Source organism: Python bivittatus, unplaced genomic scaffold (assembly GCF_059951505.1).
Source record: "Python bivittatus isolate LINGU-HERP-01145 unplaced genomic scaffold, Pbiv_v1 ctg000480_np1212, whole genome shotgun sequence".
NCBI lineage: Eukaryota > Metazoa > Chordata > Lepidosauria > Squamata > Pythonidae > Python > Python bivittatus.
Window position 1 is genome coordinate 100273552 of NW_028277075.1, and position 17879 is coordinate 100291430.

General features: G+C 40.3%; 1 protein-coding gene across 4 annotated transcripts in view; it reads right to left on the bottom strand.

Annotated features, from left to right (window-relative positions):
• ACVR1C (activin A receptor type 1C) overlaps nt 1-7688 on the bottom strand; it is a 55071-nt gene extending 47383 nt beyond the window's left edge. The window contains exon 1 of one of the 4 annotated variants that reach the window (XM_025164239.2): nt 7290-7688. In XM_025164239.2, the coding sequence (XP_025020007.1) occupies nt 7290-7362 (73 nt within the window). In that variant the 5' untranslated portion in view covers nt 7363-7688. Of the gene's footprint in view, nt 1-6944; nt 7253-7289 lie in introns of those variants that run through there. The other 3 variants (XM_007424447.4, XM_025164237.2, XM_025164240.2) reach the window with 3 other exon arrangements.
• Nucleotides 7689-17879: the final 10191 nt, after the last annotated feature.

A 17879-nucleotide genomic window follows, 5' to 3' on the forward strand; every position in this document is an offset into this window, starting at 1 on the left:
ATACTTCTTCACCCTTGTTATGCCAGTGGATAGCCATCCTGCAGCCCTGTTTCAGGTGATGAGTGCCCTCTTAGGTAGAGGGGGCTCGGAAAACCCCTTGCAGGAGCATGCAGAAGAATTTATTCAGCATCTGTTGGACAAAGTTGCTTGAATTCACTCATAGTTGGATTCTGGCCTTGCTGCAGGTCCAGGGAGATGCTTGGGGAAGAGTCTTGCCCCCTGGGCTGCTTTAATAAACCAGCCCTTTAATAAACCAGGAGGGGCGTCATTCTAAAGAGAAGGTGGCTGAGCTGGGCACGAGAAAGTGGACAGGGTCCTTAGGACTATGAGCTCAGCCACCTTCTCTTTAGAATGACGCCCCTCCTGGTTTATTAAAGCGGCCCAGGGGGTGTCATGTGAGTGGGTTCTAGTGGTGGTGAACTCTTCTTGAGTGAGGGGGTTGTTCTTTCAACTCTTAAGGGGGCCTTGGTTCACCCCCTCCTCAATAAGTCATTGCTGAACCCCACCATACTGGACAATTTTTTTTCAGTATCTAACCTCCCCTTTTGGGGGAAGGTGGTTGAGAGAGGTGGTTGCACATCAGCTTCAGAGGGCCTTGGATGAAGCGGATTACCTGGATCCCTTTCAGTCAGGATTGAAGCCCAGGTATAGGACAGAAACAGCATTGGTCGCGCTTTTGGATGATCTCTGGCTAGGGCAAGTTGGGGGTTATGCACCCATCCTTGTTCTACTTGACCTTTCTGCAGCTTTCAATACCATCAACCATGGTATCCTTCTGGATCAGCTTCAAGGATTGGGGGCGGTGGCACTGCATTGTGCTGGTTTGTCTCCTTTCTCCAGGGTCAATGCCAGTCAGTGGTGATGAGGGGGGAGAGATCCCACCCTCAGCCGCTACTCTGTGGAGTGCCGCAGAGTTCAGTGCTCTCTCTGCTCCTATTCAACATCTACATGAGGTCACTGGGTGAGCAAGACTGAGCAACTTTGGGTTTTGGGGCCTGCCAGTTTTTGGACTATGCCATCTTTGGTGCTGAATGGGATTGCACTGCCTCAAACAGACCTGGTGCACAACTTGGGGGTCCTTCTAGACTCGTGACTCCTGTTCAAAGAGCAGGTGGCAATCATGGCTAGGAGGGCCCTTGCACAGCTTTGTGTTGTGCACCAGTTGTACCTGTTCCTACATTGGGAGGCTCTGCTCATGATCACTCATGCCCTAGTCATCTCCCAATTGGACTACTGTAATGTGCTGTACATGGGGCTGCCCTTGAAGAGTATCTGGAAGCTTCTGCTGGTGCAAAATGCAGCAGTGCAGGCAGTTATGTGTGCCTCTAGAATGGCACACGCTATACCTCTGCTCTGCAAGCTGCATTGGTTGCCAGTTTGTTTCCGGGTCCAATTCAAAGTGCTGTTTTTGACCTTTAAAGCCCTTCATGGCATGGGGCCAGGTTATTGAGGGACCGTCTCTGCCCGATTACATCTACTCGTTCCATCAGATCCTGAAGAAGATGTATGCTGCGGGTCCCATCTGCTAGGGAGCTACACTTGGCAGACCCAGGAGGCATTTCTTTTCTGCTGTGGCACCTGCCTTATGGAACATCCTCCCCCCACCAAAGTGAGGCTGGCTTTATCCCTGTTGATTTTCCAGAAGTCACTCAAAACTTGGTGATGCCATTGTGCCTGGGGGCCCCAAGGGACCAGCGAGTTACTGAGGTGGCTCTATTGCTGTTGCCGTTGATATCTGCTGCCCTCTCTTAGCCTCTAATCACAATTTTTAAATTTTCTGGACTGTAAATTGTTTCCATACAACCCATAATTAAGAACAGAGCCTATTGTAGCAAAATTCAAGTTAAATACACAATGATTCGAGTTAACTACACAATGGTTCAAGTTAATTACACAATACTACTTAAACAGTATACTATGTAATACTGTTCCAGCTTACATAGACATTTGACTTAAGGACAGACCTTGGGAACGGAACTCGTTCTTCAGCTGGAGACTACCTATATTACTGTTTTACAGTTTGATTGTACACCGACCAGGGTCACTTTTTAATGAGATGAGCAGCCACAAATATTTGATGAATGAATTAATGTGATTACATATATGCTTCCAGTTTGAATGATTGGTCTCTTCAATCCAGAAACCCTGGTTCTGTAAAGCCTTGGAAACTACTGCAACATCTCAAGTCTGTAGGCTAGTCTGGGAAGTAGAAAAAACATCCTAGAAGGTAATAACAAACCACTTCTATACTGTCACCAAGAAAACTAAATACTGCATATTTTAGTTCAGTTTATAGAAGCATATAGGTAATCCTGTTTTCTAATTTTGTAAGTTATGCTCCTGGCTTTTCAACAATTGGTTTCATTTTATTTCTAGCAACATAAAAATACATTTTTTCCTTCCTTCCTTCCTTCCTTCCTTCCTTCCTTCCTTCCTTCCTTCCTTCCTTCCTTCCTTCCTTCCTTCCTTCCTTCCTCCCTTCCATCCATCCATCCATCCATCCATCCATCCATCCATCCATCCATCCATCCATGCATGGTAAAGCCCAATGGAGTGTAGAGAAGTTGAATAGACCCAGCCTTCTTTCCTTCCTTCCTTCCATCAAACCTACTCTAATTCAGTTTGAGGCCCTCCGGCTTCCATAAATTTTAGCCATCTTAACCATGCTGATTAGTAATTATGGGACTCTAACACTTTTAGAGGGCACCAGACTAAGGAAGGCTGCAGTGTTATCATACCCTTACCAAAGCACTGCCATTCATGCTAATGTAGCTTGGGATATGAAAACTTCAATTCTCTATTCTACATTTCTTATTTTTATCCAAATTCATTTTTGTAGATTTGTTTAATATTGGTATTACAGTACTAATTGTTGGTTTAGTCTTGCAGGAAACTTTCTCTGATATATTCAAAAGTACAGGGGTTTTGGAGACAGCCATGATATCTGGACCAAACCAGGAGCGTGCCATGTGCTTTAATATATTGCCATTCAGCTATGCTTGGCAAATTGTATTCTTTTTGTAATCTCTCAAAAGTTTTAGGAGTATTATTGATAATCCACTGATTAAGTATAACTACCCTATATTATAAAATCATTGGTTTCAAGCCATAAGGAATATAAAATATATTTATTACTATCTTAAGGTAAAGTTAATTCAATAAAAATATTTTGCAGGTTAATTGGATTACCTAATGGATATCTAAAAAAGCTTGCCCTTCTATTGGAGATGCAATACATTGAAAGATGTTTTACTACATATGTTTCGGTCATATCCTTATGGATTGGATATTCTTTTTATAGTGAACCAGATTCTTGGGAGGAAATTAAAGTTGAAGGACACTAATGTATTATATTATATTCCAAAAAACTGGAATTTGTCAATTTATGAAGAGCTTTGGATCTATTATACTTGGATAATTGCCCAGAAGATGTGTTCCTGGAAAGACTCTTGTGTATCAACTTACTAAAAGTTGGATCACTGACATTTCTCAGCTATTAGCCTTTGACCTGGCTCTTTATTGGCAAAGGAAATCTGTAACCATGCACACTTCATGGTAATAAACATGGTTAATTTCTGGATTTTTTGTAAGTCACTCTTATTTGTATTCTATATGATGTAAATTCAGTCAAGCAGACTCATGTTTTCTATAAACTACCTCACTATTATAACAGCAATTCATTTATCAATCAAACATATCAGAGGTTAACAGATTATTCCCTATAAAATCTAGCTGACTTAGTTCTTGTCTATATACATTGATTATTAACGAAGTGTATTATAGTTTTTCAGCATCTCTGAGCAACAAAATGAAGTTACACCAACCACAAGCAGCTGTTAATACTAGATGGGTAATAGACTGACAAAACAAGATGGAAGAAGCGTGAATTATATCATCCATAATAGTTATATCTATATGTTTAGAATGAGAACTGACCTATTATCAATAATCATTGAACCCCTGGTCTCTAAAGCTGAAATGAAAAACAAAAATCAACATATAATTGGATTAATTATTCAAAATATTTGTGGAACATAGACTTGTGAGTTACACCCATTTATAGGCAAGCCTGTTTTCTGGCCTTTATATAACTCATCTCATTTAAAAAGATTAGAAACTGAGCATACAGAACAGAGACTAAGCAATATCCCAGAAGGATAGTTTACTACTCTGGCTGGGACTTTACACACCTCAGTCTATTTTGAGCCTTCCACCCCTCACCCAAACATGTATCAAATTAAACTATCTGCAAACATACATCCCACAAATAAGTCAGGAACTGTCTATCTCAAGATTCCTTACTGTGGAGGTTGCATACATTAATATTAGCAGGAATTTACACTCACTCACTGAGTACTGTATGTGACATGCATTCACAACTTTGATTACAGAAACATTAATTAGATGTAGTACTTCTCATCCTGGTAAAACTGAAATCATGGGAGCTGTGAATTATGGAAGTTATCGTCCCATACACTGGAAAGATTGTGGCAAGCAGAACCTTATGGTGTTAATTAAGCTTCAGAAAGTGCAAAATACTGAACATTTCAGAGATCTCTGACCTGTGTAATTATTTGTCTCTTTTCAGACAAAATCAGATCAAAGATGTTCTGACTTCATTTTGTTTGTATAGACTGCAGGATCCCTTTTTTTTCAGCACAAAATATCTGTTACCTTGGCACGAGCCTTTAATTATTATCATATTTTTGAGAAAAATATGCAGCCCTGATTAATAATGTTACTATTACCATTACTATTACTAAACATGGTCATATACATTTATATACATAAATTATGCACACTAGACTGATCCAATCCAATATCACGTTACAGATAGGTGGCTAGAGCTGCAGATTTTAAAATGGTCCAGAAGAACTGGGAAACGTATAAAAACCTAAGCTAAGGATTCCGCTTCCAAACTTACTGGAGAACATGACATCGGATAAAGAAGCTATTGCATCCACCAACCAACTCATTCTTCTTGCAGACTTCCTGAAATGAATACTTGAATATATTGATTCCATGTATTAGGACTAGATCTTCTTTCTGCTATCTATCCTTAAAGGGCAATAAGAAAACTCTTGATGAGGGCATAGTTACCCCACAGAACAAGATGCAAGACAGTGGCCAGAATAATTTGCTTAGGTAGACAAAATAGCTTAAAGGCCAAATGTGATATAATTGTAGCAAAGCAATTAGGAACTGGGTTTTTTTTTTTTTTTTTTTTTGGTTAAGTAAATAGTAGTCAAGGGGAAACCTGAGCAAACTCAGAACTGTGAGGAACAGAAATTTAACTCTTTCCTTCCCTGTCACAGACTTTTTAAAAGACTTATTTACATTTTCTGGGAAAAATGTATTGGCTGACCCCAATACAGGATTCCTATCAACATATATTTAAAAGGATTCAGATTGTTTGCATAACGATTACGTCTCAAACTCAAGCCTTCTCTTCTGTCTTTTTTTTCTTTCAAATTTTAGTTCACACCTATTCTAGCATCTTCTCCTTGCACTATAGAATTCTTCCCCAGAACATTTTAAACTGCATAGCCTTAGTTTCAAAACCACTTCCGCCTCCTCTTCCAGTCCTAAAAAACTGCTGGTCATTTCAATACTTCATCTAACATTCCATTTCCCCACATCGACACACACGCTACTTACAGTTCTGTTCTGAGTCTACTTCTTCCCAAGCTCACTTTAAAAAACCCAGCTTCTTCATAGGCATCTTCTGCCAACACGCCCAACATATGCTTGCTCACACTCTTATGCACGTACAGTTAGAGTAATCCCTGCCAACTATGCCATTTTCTTTTCTCTTTGTTCAGAAACTAGGTATGTAGCACCCTGCTGCCCCAGCTGATCTCAAAAGTTACATGGTTATATTCATACAGTGACTGAAATCAAGCTCAACTAAGAGGAAACATTATCTTTTTACCTATTGACTTGGTACCCAACACTGTTTTTTCTTGTCAGTGAAATGGATGTCACAACTTTGTTAGGCTTTAATTTTTTTTTTCCAAGTGTTTTGAGAGCAATAATAAAACTGGACCATTGATAAATATCGATACAATGATGAAATCAAAATTTTAATCATCCTAGTCAGATATCTGAATGAACAGAAAGGAAAGATGGAAGGTACATTTAACTGGGCCGTATATTTTAAAAAGTTCAGAAATAAATTTTTCAGTTTGGCTGCAATTTAGGAGCGCTCACAGAAATCAATGTGTTTCTTGTCTAGGACTGCACTATTTAATTAAAGTTTGGATTAAATGCTGCAAATGACCCAACACAAGAAGGGGGCTCACAACAAAATTCAGTTTACACATATGTACTCGGAAGCAGGTCCCAGAGATTTACTTTGGAGTTGTTCTCATGGGTTTGGGATTTTTGGCTTTTTGTAATGCAAATCCCTTCCAATAAAACATCCCTCCCCCATTCTCTCTCCCCCTCCGAAATGTTAATAAAATTAAGAGGACCCAAAGCTGTAATTTAAGCCAAGACCCTACTGTAAAAATTGTTTTTAATTTAAGATTAAGCCCTGGAATAGTTGAAGTACAAGACTATCCATATCTCTAAGAAGGTGCAATACCTCTATGGAACCACGGTCATTTTTTTGACACGCCTGCAATCACGACAAAAGATCCACAGAAGAGTCTTGAATCGAGTGGATGTCATTTCTGGCAAAGGAGCCGCATTTTGAAATGAAGGACTTGCCCTTTAAAGACACGGTACGTTTCTCCCTTTAGCGTTTAGCTGTCCTTTGCCCTCGGAGTTGCAGCCACACCACCCAACTGAGTTTATATTATAACAAGTTCGCCAGGATTAAACCGAGCGCGGCTCTTCTGTTCTCTCCTACCAGAACTTTTTACGAGGCGCTTCAATATTCCGTTTGTTATTTATCTGTCCCAAAGCGGGGTTGCTGTATGATCGTATGAATTATTACTTACCAGGTTGTTCACGAGCAATGGAGTTCCTCGAACTTCGAAAGCACGTTTCAGCCTAGTTTACGGTTTTGTTTACCTACTTACAACCGGGCTGAAAATGCGCAGAAAACCCTTCGGCCCGCCCTCCCCGAGTGACCAGAAACGGCTATGTGGACAAGCTTTGGGGGCACGGCTTTGAGACAGAAGGCAAAGGATTTAAATCAGGCCAAGACTACTGTCATCCGAGAGAAACTCTGCGCCCCAGTTCGCCACTCCCAACACCCGCTCGGCACCCGGGGGCAAAAAGCAAGCACCGCAAAGCATGACCTCCGGCCCCTCAGCCAAGCAGGCTCCTGGCGCTCCCTTTACCTGTGCAGAGAGAGGCGCAAGCTGTCAGGACAAGCGCCGCAGCGCCCAGCCCGGAGCGGAGCGCTCGCCTCATGACAGCACATGGGAGAAGTTCTGGCAGGTGGGAAGCGCGCCACGGCCGCGGCAGGAGCGAGCCGGGGGGCGCGCAAGCCGGGGAGGCGAGCTTCCCAGAGGTTGGGTCCCCCCCCCACCCCTCCCCTCCAGCTGTGCGACGCGGAGCTCTTGCCACCAGCGACTCTCCCGCTGGAAGAAAGAGGCGGGCATGGAGTTTCTCCCCCGGCTCCGCCTTGCTCGGACACACCCCTTTGCCCTGACAGCTGTTTACCAGCGGAGGGTTTGCCCGGGCTGAAGAAGCCGCCTAAAGGGTCAGTGCCAACAGGCGGGCGGGCTGAAAGGCACCACTCGAGGCAGCTTAGGGTGGCGTGCCCTGGCAGCGGCTTTCCAGCAGGCAGGCGTTTTTTCCGCCAGCCCCACCACGAAGGAGACGGTGGATCGAAGGGTTGGTTCCACCCCTGGGCAAAGGGCCGTCAGTGGCCGCCGGGCAGTTTCCCGCGGGTAGCTGCAGGAGAGGCAGTGGGAGCGCGCCAAAATTACCGCCTCTCGACCCCGCGCTATCCTCGCAAGCACGCTTCTTTTTCTGGACGCCGCTTTTATATAAAAGCACAGACGATAAGCGGAGCGGTGGCCGAGATAGTCGGACTAATTGAATACATGCTTTTTTCCTGAAAAGTTGACTTTCCCGCTAGCGAGTGTGTTTAGGACTGCAGCCTGCACGCCCATCTCAATTTCACCCAAACTCAAAGCGGTGCACCCTCACCAAGTATCTGAGATTAAACGCGAGATCGTTATTTAGCAGTGTTTTTGCCTTTTCCTTCCTTTCAAGTAGGGGCTGTCTGTCTGTCTGTCTGTCTGTCTGTCTGTCTGTCTGTCTGTCTGTCTATCTATCTATCTATCTATCTATCTATCTATCTATCTATCTATACACATACACACACACACACACACACACACAGTGACCATACCTCCTGCATTTCAAAAAGCTGTCTTTTAGATTTATTTATTTTAATTATTTATTTTCTTGGTTGTGCTCTTGAATTTTTCTTTGTAAAGCAAAGTTATAAACATAATTCGTTTTTTATCCTTATGAACCTCTTTCAGATTTGACCCCTTTCCAGGTTTGTCCTTTATTTTTTCAAAGAAAATATGGCCAGTGTAGGTAGATATGGGGAATGTATACGTGGCTGTTTATAACATAATATGCATCTATTTACTTATATATTTACTTACTGGACTTAAGAAAGTTTCATATAAGGTATGCCTCATAAATTAATTCTTTGGTATGGAACCACTGTAACATGCAAGAATCCCCCCCCCCTTTTATTTTTGCATACTGTTCATCTCTGCAAGAGTACCCCATTTCTAGGCCCTCAAAAGCAATGCTTTTGTACTCAGGAAAATGTTTCCCACAGATAATCCATGAATTTCTATTTGTATACAGAATGTGTAAGTGTTTGAATATCACAAACATTTCTTGTTTACTGGCTGAGATGGTGAGGGACAATTTTTTGCCCTCCTGTGTCTATGGCAGTGTTTCTCAACCTTGGCAACTTGAAGATGTGTGGACTTCAATTCCCAGAACTGAATAATTCTTATTATTATGAATTACATAATTATTAATAATAAATATAATATTGTGTGTATATATAATATAAAATACATGTATATAATTATGTATTACAATAAAATATTAATAAAATATTATTATGAATATAATAATTGAATAATAATATCAGTCTGAAAGGGTCCCTGTGAACAATTGTTGCCATCTCAGTTTTCAAATAGTTAAGAGACTACCAAAAACTATTTTATTTCACTCCACACTTAAACTTTATAAAACTAGTAGCTTACTTTATGTTCTTATTGAATATCTCAGCTTGCCCTATTTCCTAATAGTTCTAATCTACTTATTTCCTCATGCTTGTCTGTTAGCTCTACATTTGTTTGCCAGCCAAATGCCCACAATTGTATTCACTCTATAGCTTCACAAATGAGATCTACTCAGTTCCTGCACACATTACTACATAGGAATCCCATAATAGCCTTGACTTTTCCTTGTCGTTGTATCAAATCACAAACACTGTAGGGCCTTAAGGTTAAAACCACTACACATTTTTCTCCAGACCATTGCAAAACTGTTTTTGATGTCAGTTGAGGAAACTGTTGCATTACAGATGTCTAGAACATTATCAATAACTTGTATTTAGATTTGCCCCCCTTTGTGTAATGTCTCAGAGATTGGTGGACATCTAGTAGCTGGAGCCCTTTACAGCAGTGGCTTTGGGGAAGCCAAATGATTTGAAGGATATGCTCAGCCCATTAAAATTATTAATTGTGTAATAAATGATAAGGTAATCTTATTGTACCAATGCCTTCTGCTTGCGAGGAGGAGGCATTATCAAGTAGCTTTTAATTTTATATAATCATTTTTCCAGGATGTTACTTCCAGTCATTTCCATATGTGGAAACCCTTTTATGTCTCCTAAATATTTTTTACATCATGCCTGTTCCTACCCAATCTTACGTTTTTCTTGCATTGAATTAGCCTTTTTCTGACTTTCATTTTAATATTTTCAGTCTATTTTATTCGTAAAATATCCTTATGTTATGCTCACACAAAATGTTAAAAGTAGCTTTTAAACCAGATAGTAGATAAGTATAACTTTATTTATAAAAGAGTTCAGTATTCATATAGCTCTGTTCCCATAAAGCTACTCTAGTCATGTACTGTAATTCAGCTTCCAGAAATGTTGATTTCAGACCCAGAGTCCAACTTTAATCTAATTACAACACAGCCTGGGGTCTTCTGCTTCAGCTGGAACTACAGCACATCTGGTTGAGAATTATGACAGTTGTCTCAATTTCTCTGGAAGGCACCAGGCTGGGAACACCAACCTAAAATCCAGCAGACATTAAAAGCAACTCCCTCCAGAGAAATTCATGGAGACAAGAAATAAACTCAAGTAAAACACCCCACTAGAGTAAAATGGTGGAATAGTGCTTCTAAAAGATATTCAAGCATGTAGAGAAGCCACTGACAAGGCTTTTCTGTAAACACTTAATCCAAGGACTTAAATCCCTTTCATTAAAGTAATATATATGTGGAACCATGTAGACTACAGAAGCCACACATCCCACTGGCTTCTGAGTGCTGGTTATCACCTTTAAAGCCCTACATGGCATGGGACCAGGTTATTTGTGGCTAGATAAATGTGTTAAATAAATAAATAAACAAACCATCGCTAAAATGTGGTAGAGATCTTCATGCTGTTGGATATTATGAGAGTCAAGTCCCCTGCATCTGATAACTGGAGGGCACCATGTTGGGGAAGAATGACTATTGTAGAAGCTCAGGTGCATTAAACATCTGTTCAGAATGGAGTGATGAGAGTAGCTTCATATGGTAGAATAATACTATTAAAGGTCCAGACATTTAATAATTAATATTTATAATTTGTTACAGTAGATTACCTGATCCTATTTTTATGTGCTTACTTGGACTTGTACCCAATACAGCTTATAAAAAAACATTTATTTCCTAAAAGCAAAATTATGGAAAGATTCATACATTGAATTAATGTGTTCATCTTATATCTCAGTAGAAGCTCTTTTTATGCTAAGCATACTACCAATCCAGAACAATGAAAAACACTTTGTATTGAAATAAATGAAGCTGTTTTCATAGCATCTAATTAATGGATTCCAGTGGACAAATCTATTCATTTGTCCTGATATGGTAACTGAGTTTGCATTATGACATAATATGTTTTATCTGGCTTTAGTGTATCACGCTGTGCAAACTTGGCCATTGTGGTTAGTTGTAGTTTATGACAAAAAATGCACAGTCATAGGTAATGAGCAATTTTACTAAGCTAAATTGTTGATGGTAAAGTTATGCTATTTTTTCCTCTGTTTTCCTACTAAAAACCCAATGTAAGATGAAGTGAGCTTGTGAACAATCTGAAGTAAGTCATAAGAGTTACTTGGGATGGAGGAAATAATTTCAAATCAGGCACACTTCCATTTAATTTTAGGCAATTTTTCCCTCTGTCCAGTATAACCCTCAGTCACCTCTTATATTTTTCAAAACTTCTCAATTCTCCAGAGGGGCTTTTGGAAATGCAAGTACGTCGAGGGGGGTAGAATGGGTGGCTATGCAGGGCATACGAGTTTTCCCTTTGTTTACTTTTTTTTTTTTTTAAGGGTCTAAAACATTATAACGCGACATACTTCATTATTGTCAAGTTTCATCAGACTTTATTGGGGGAGAGGTACGATAGTGTTTATTCTTTAGGATAATGTGCATCTCAAGGTAATTCATTAGATATGAACTTTAAATCTGAACATGTGCCCAATTTTTGTTTAAACCCACTACACAATACCAATACTTATATTGAAGCTGCTTCTGTGTGTAATTATTCTTTTGGGGAACAGATAATAATACACTGTATATCTCAAGGTGGAATAGTGGAAAAATTGAACAGAAATAAATGGTCGTGTACCAAAGTAACAATTATGCCTAAATACCTTCACATGTTAAAAAGAGGGATTAAATCACCTGCTTCTGACTCAGAAGCCACCTTCATGCTATCAAAACAGTAAGCATTCTTTACAAAAAGTATTAATTTAAAATCTCTTTGGTTTAAAAACTTCAAAAAACAAGGTACTAAATATGTGTGTGCATGTGTGTGTGTGTACAACAACACACAAACACACATACACAGAACTTTTTAGTATTGTAGTTGTTATAGTAAGTGTATCAGTTTCCCAGGTAACTAGGTTGGTTGCATGTAAATTACTTTTTAATCTAGAGTTTACCTTTCAGTTGTATTTGACAGAAATAGAAGTGAAGCACAAGTTATCAGGATATTCTGAATTTATTTTTCCCTACTGATTTCAGCTCTCTCCGTGTCATTGGTATAACATCTGATGGTTTAGCTTGGGAGAAGTTACCAACATTTTAATACAACTGTGTTGATGGTAACAGAAGTATGAAAGTGTTAGTGTAATTGAAAATTAATCAGTTCTGCTATAAGAAATTATATAGCTACACAGGCAAAATGTAACCGTTATATCACTGGGATTGCAGCAAGTTTATTGTAATATATAGCATCAAAATTATGCTGTCTTAAATGATGCTTAATTATGAGCCCATCTTGTTTTGTCTATACCAATTGATATTTTAGGCAGAAGTATTACATAACCCTAATTTTGGAGATACTTTCAACTCAGAGATTAGCAACATTTATTTATTTATTTAATTTATTTAACTTGTCCCCGCCCATCTCCCCACAACGGGGGACTCTGGGCAGCTTACAACAAACTAAAATCAGAAATATAATTAAAAGTTATAAAAACCAAACATTACAAAAATAATTTTGGTACCATAGGCTGCACTTTCCTTTCCTTTTGGTAGACAAGGGCTACAATGGGCAGCACAATAACATCATTGAATTAGGCAGAGATGGGATTTTTGATAAGTACAGATAGTCCTTGTTTAGCAACCATGATTGGGACCAGCAACTCAGTTGTTCAGCAAAGTGGTCGCTAAGGGAAACCATGACTGTGCTTACAATCTTACTTCAGCTTTCCTTTGCTCTACAGACTTGCAAAGATCGTAAATACGAGGATTGGTCACAAAGTTACTTTTTCATCACTGTCATAACTGTGAATGATTGCTAAATGAGGCAGTCGCTAAACGAGGACTACCTGAACATTTTTAGGCTAAGTCTATTTATATTAAGTAATTTCCCATGAAGTTGACAATATCATTTTTAGGAGCCCTGGAGCCACGGAAAGCAAGTCTAAGGCCATATGAGACCCATAAATTGCTACTTATTATGGTTGGTTGCACAGTCAGCCAGATGCTTAGGCCGGATTTGGCATTTATATCTATCTATCAAGTCCTTCCCAAGGACCTGGGATAGGTAGATGTTATTGTTTGATGGTATTAAAGGTATTGTTGCAGGACATAAGCTGTTCCAAGTAAAGCTGCCTTTTGCAATTGACTGATGGTGATTTGTCAACATTATTATTAGCTAGAGATTCTCCAATCAAACTATTTTTATTTTGTCAAGGAAACAGGACACAATAAATTCAGATGTTAAGCTACTGTCACATATGGACAGTGAGGGCAGTAGTTTTTGCTAGAATTACTGGCAATATGTTCTTTCCTTAGCAAGTTAAAAAAATTAAATGTATCAAATCACCAAATAAATACAATTTTGTTTTTTGGTTTATGTTGAAATTTAGATTGACCCTTACCATGAGTTTTAGAACAAGCCCCATGTGTTTATCTGTGCACCATGAAAATATGAAGAATTGCCAGGACAACACAATTAAAATGTGTTGCCATTCAGTTCTCTTACCCATCACCCTCTTTCGTCTTTACATCACACATTGTTGCAAGAATGTTCTCTGTGGTTGCTTATGCACTGAAGCGGACAGTGGAATAGCTATCTGGAGAATTAACTTTGACAGCACAGTTCATCAACTCCATTGTCCATCTCTGGATTATCATTTGCTTCCATCTCAGGAGAGCGATATGCACATGCTTTTTAAAATTCTGATCTTGTGACTGGAAATAGACACCAGAGCTTCCATGAAGTATTAAATCTTTCTGGGTGTTCTTGCGTATATCATTGCTTGGTAACATGTCAATTACTCAAAGCAAGTTAGCAGACAAAATTAGTGCTGTCCTGAAAAAAGAAGTGAATATCTGTATGAACTCTTTGGCTGCACTCAAGATATTAGTAACTTGGATGGTTGAGAACTTGAAAGTTGACCAGAGTATTCACTTTTGAATGTGACTTGCAGCAACTGTTCACATTACTTCTAGAGTAGTTCACCCTTTCAACTACTCCATGCTTCACTTCTCTATAGGCCATTTAGTAATAACTTACATTTTGCTCAGTAGGAGAAAATGCACTGCCCCGAGGAGGCTGATTTGCATAAAATTTGTCTATTGATTTATATGCAAATTGAATCAGTGTAAATTAAAGATAAATAGAGTTCACCTCACCATAGTGGCAAAAACTAACCACCTCCTTTTCAGGTGATGCTGATGGGCAACTTCAGTCCAATAACCATGTCAAATGAAGACAAAGACATGACCAAGTACAGTAAAAGTTATCTGCACTTGAACTGGCTGTCCTGGGAAGCACTACAGAACAAAATCCAGTATCTATATTCCAGACTGGTTGGTATCCTACCACAAAGCATCAGGACTTTTAAAACTGCTCCAAAGTACCTGTAGCCCGGAAAAACAGTGGCTGCCTGTAAATAGCACTGATATGGAAACCTATGCTCAAAGTGATAGGTTGGGTTGTGTGGTTTTATTTTGCATGAAAATATTAGCCCATGAAAATTCAGCACACACCCAAAAAATGCATTAAAATGGGCTAATACCATACAGAGAAATTGTCTAAGTCTGATTCTGTATGCATTTAGTGGATAACAATTCTCACTGAATGAGAGTTAGACATGCATAGAATTATCAATTTGCTTGCTTTTATGGTTGAAGTCACCAATAGTATAAGGCTGGAAAGACACCCCTTCTTTGACAATTACCAATGGTCAAGAGCTTACTTCTTTCTATATTTGAATAAGCATTATATTGCCAAGAATCCCATTCAGAGAATTATTCAGAAATTTGGACTGCATGAACACCTTAATTCATAAACTTAATTTCCATGTTTTTCTTATTGTTAAGTACACTCACTTAAATATTAACATGACTGTTAATAAATCCCACACGGAGAACATCAAAATTGCTTTGAAATCCTGAATCTCACAGATAGGGAACCAGAGGAAATGTGGGATTAACAAACAGAAGAAAGCAGATTGGATTAGAACAAACAGTGGCAATTGCCAAGAAGAAAAGAGAAGCCAAGGATAATGAAAACAAAGATCTCAAGAAGGAACTTAACAAAGAATTTCAGAGAGCTGTTAGGAGAGAAAAGAAGTATTATAAGAACATCTGTAAATACATCAGAGATGGAAATAGGAACAAAGAACCCAAGGAAAGTCTTCCAAAAGATCTTTGAACTCAGAAGGAGGTTCCAACCTTGAATTGGCATGCTAAAGGATGCCAGAAGATGGAAGGAGTATGCTGAATTTCTGTACAGTAGAGATCTCAACATCCAAGATAACTTAAGATATTTTCTACTTACAAGAATCTCTAGTACTGGAAGATGAAATTATATCAGCACTCCAATCATTACCAAGTCAGAAGGCTACAAGAATCAAATGAATATCTACAGAAATATGGTAAGCCACAGAAGAAGAATATCCTGGAGATGCTTGGCTACATGATCAAGAAGAACAGCAGTACATACCTGCCCCCCTCCCCCAGAAAATGAGGTTGGAGGCTAAGCTCAAGGCAAGTCAGAGAGAGGTTAGTCAGCTGGTGGAACTACAGAATGGTGTGGAGATTAAGGATAAGACTCGGCTACTGACAAAATACAAGGGCCTGACTCCATCTGAAGCCCTAGAGATTGCTAAATAAAGAGTCACAGCACTGGCTACCAGGCTAAGGAGATATACTAGAGAAGCAGAGGCCAAGAAGATGAATGCCCTGTTCTCCAAAAAACCATCCAAAGTGTACTCCCAACTGCAGTGGAACAACACAGTAACAGCAGAGCCACCAACAGCAGAAACTGAACAGTACTGGAAGAACATATGGGAGAAAGAGAAGACACATAACACCAGTGCAAAGTGGTTGCAGGACCTCAGAGCAGACCACAGCAATATTCAAGAACAGGAACCAGTCATCATCACAGTAGCAGACATCCAACAGCAGGTCAATAACATGAAGAACTGGACAGCACCTGGCTTAGACATGATCCACACCTACTAGCTAAAGAAACTAACTGCAGTGCATGAATGCCTAGCAGCACAGATGAACCAGCTGCTAGCAGCAGGCTCCCACCCAGATTGGCTAACATAAGGAAGGACAGTGCTGATCATGAAAGACCCCCACAAGGGAACAGCACCACTACTGGCCAATAACCTGCCTCCCCGCAACATGGAAAGTCCTATCAGCATCATAGCCACCAAGCTACAGGACTATATGGGCTTAGAAAGGCATTGGGAACAACCCTAGAGGCTCAAAACACCAGTTGCTCATAGATAGGGCAGCTGTTCAAGACTCAAGGTCTAAACAGACCAATCTGAGCACAGCCTGAATTGACTACAGGAAAGCCTACAACTCAGTGCCACACACATGGATCTGTGAATGCCTGGCACTATACAAAGTCACCAGGACACTAAGGACCTTCCTCAAGAACTCAATGGGACTGTGGAAGACAACACTGGAAGTCAACTCAAGACAGCTTGCACAAATGGCCATCAAGTGCAGCATATACCAAGGTGATGCACTGTTCCTGCTGCTGTTCTGCATAGGCTTGAACCCCCTCAGCAGATAATCACAAGGACTGGATACAGATACAAGTTCAAGAGTGGAACTATCATCAGCCACCTCCTCTACATGAAAGACATCAAGCTGTATGCTAAGATTAAATGAGACCTAGACTTGCTGATCTGTCTGACACAGATATACAATGAGGACATTGGGATGTCATTTGGACTGGAGAAGTGTGGCCAAATGGTAGTAAAGGGGGGAAGGTAGTTAAGACTGATGGGGTGGAACTACCAGCGGGCCACATAGCAGACATACAGACCAGCTACGAGTACCTTGGTATCGCACAGTCACATGGGAACCATGATGAGGAGGCAAGGAAGACAGCAACATCCAAGTACCACCAAAGCATAAGACAGGTCCTGAAGAGCTAGCTCAGTGGGAAGACCCAGAAGCTCTTCACAATGCATGGAGGTTTCCACCCCAAGTCCAACATCCAGAGACCATATACCAGCTGGAAAGAGGGAGAGCAGGGCCTGGTGAGTGTCAAAGCCATTGTCCTGGATGAAACCCAGAGCATCCAAGAGTATATCAGTAAGATGGCACCCAAAGCTGAGCTGCTGAGAGAATGCCTGAGGCAGCAGCAGCAGACATGGAAGGAAGTTCAAGCAGAGGAAGCACCATGGCAAGACAAGATCCTGCATGGAATGTATCATTAACAGATAGCTGAGGTGGCTGACATTGGGAAATCCTACCGGTGGCTGGAAAAGGCTGGACTAAAAGACAGCACTGAGGCACTGATCATAGCAACACAAGAACAGGCACTAAGCACCAGATCCTTAGAAGCAGGGTCTACCATTACTAGACAGGACCCAAGGTGCAGATTGTGCAGAGGGGCCTCAGAGACAGTCCAACACATTGTGGTGGGGCGCAAGATGCAGACAGGAACAGCATACACTGAATGGCACAACCAAATAGCTGGTATTGTATACAGGAACATCTGTACAATGTATGGGCTAAATCCTCCCAAGTCCAAATAGGAGATTCTATGGAAGCTCATGGAGAATATCAGGGCTAAGATCCCATGGGACTTCTAGATCCAGATGGACAGGCAGGTACTGGCCAATCAACCAGACATTGTGGTAGTAAACAAGGACCAGAAGATAGCAGTGGTG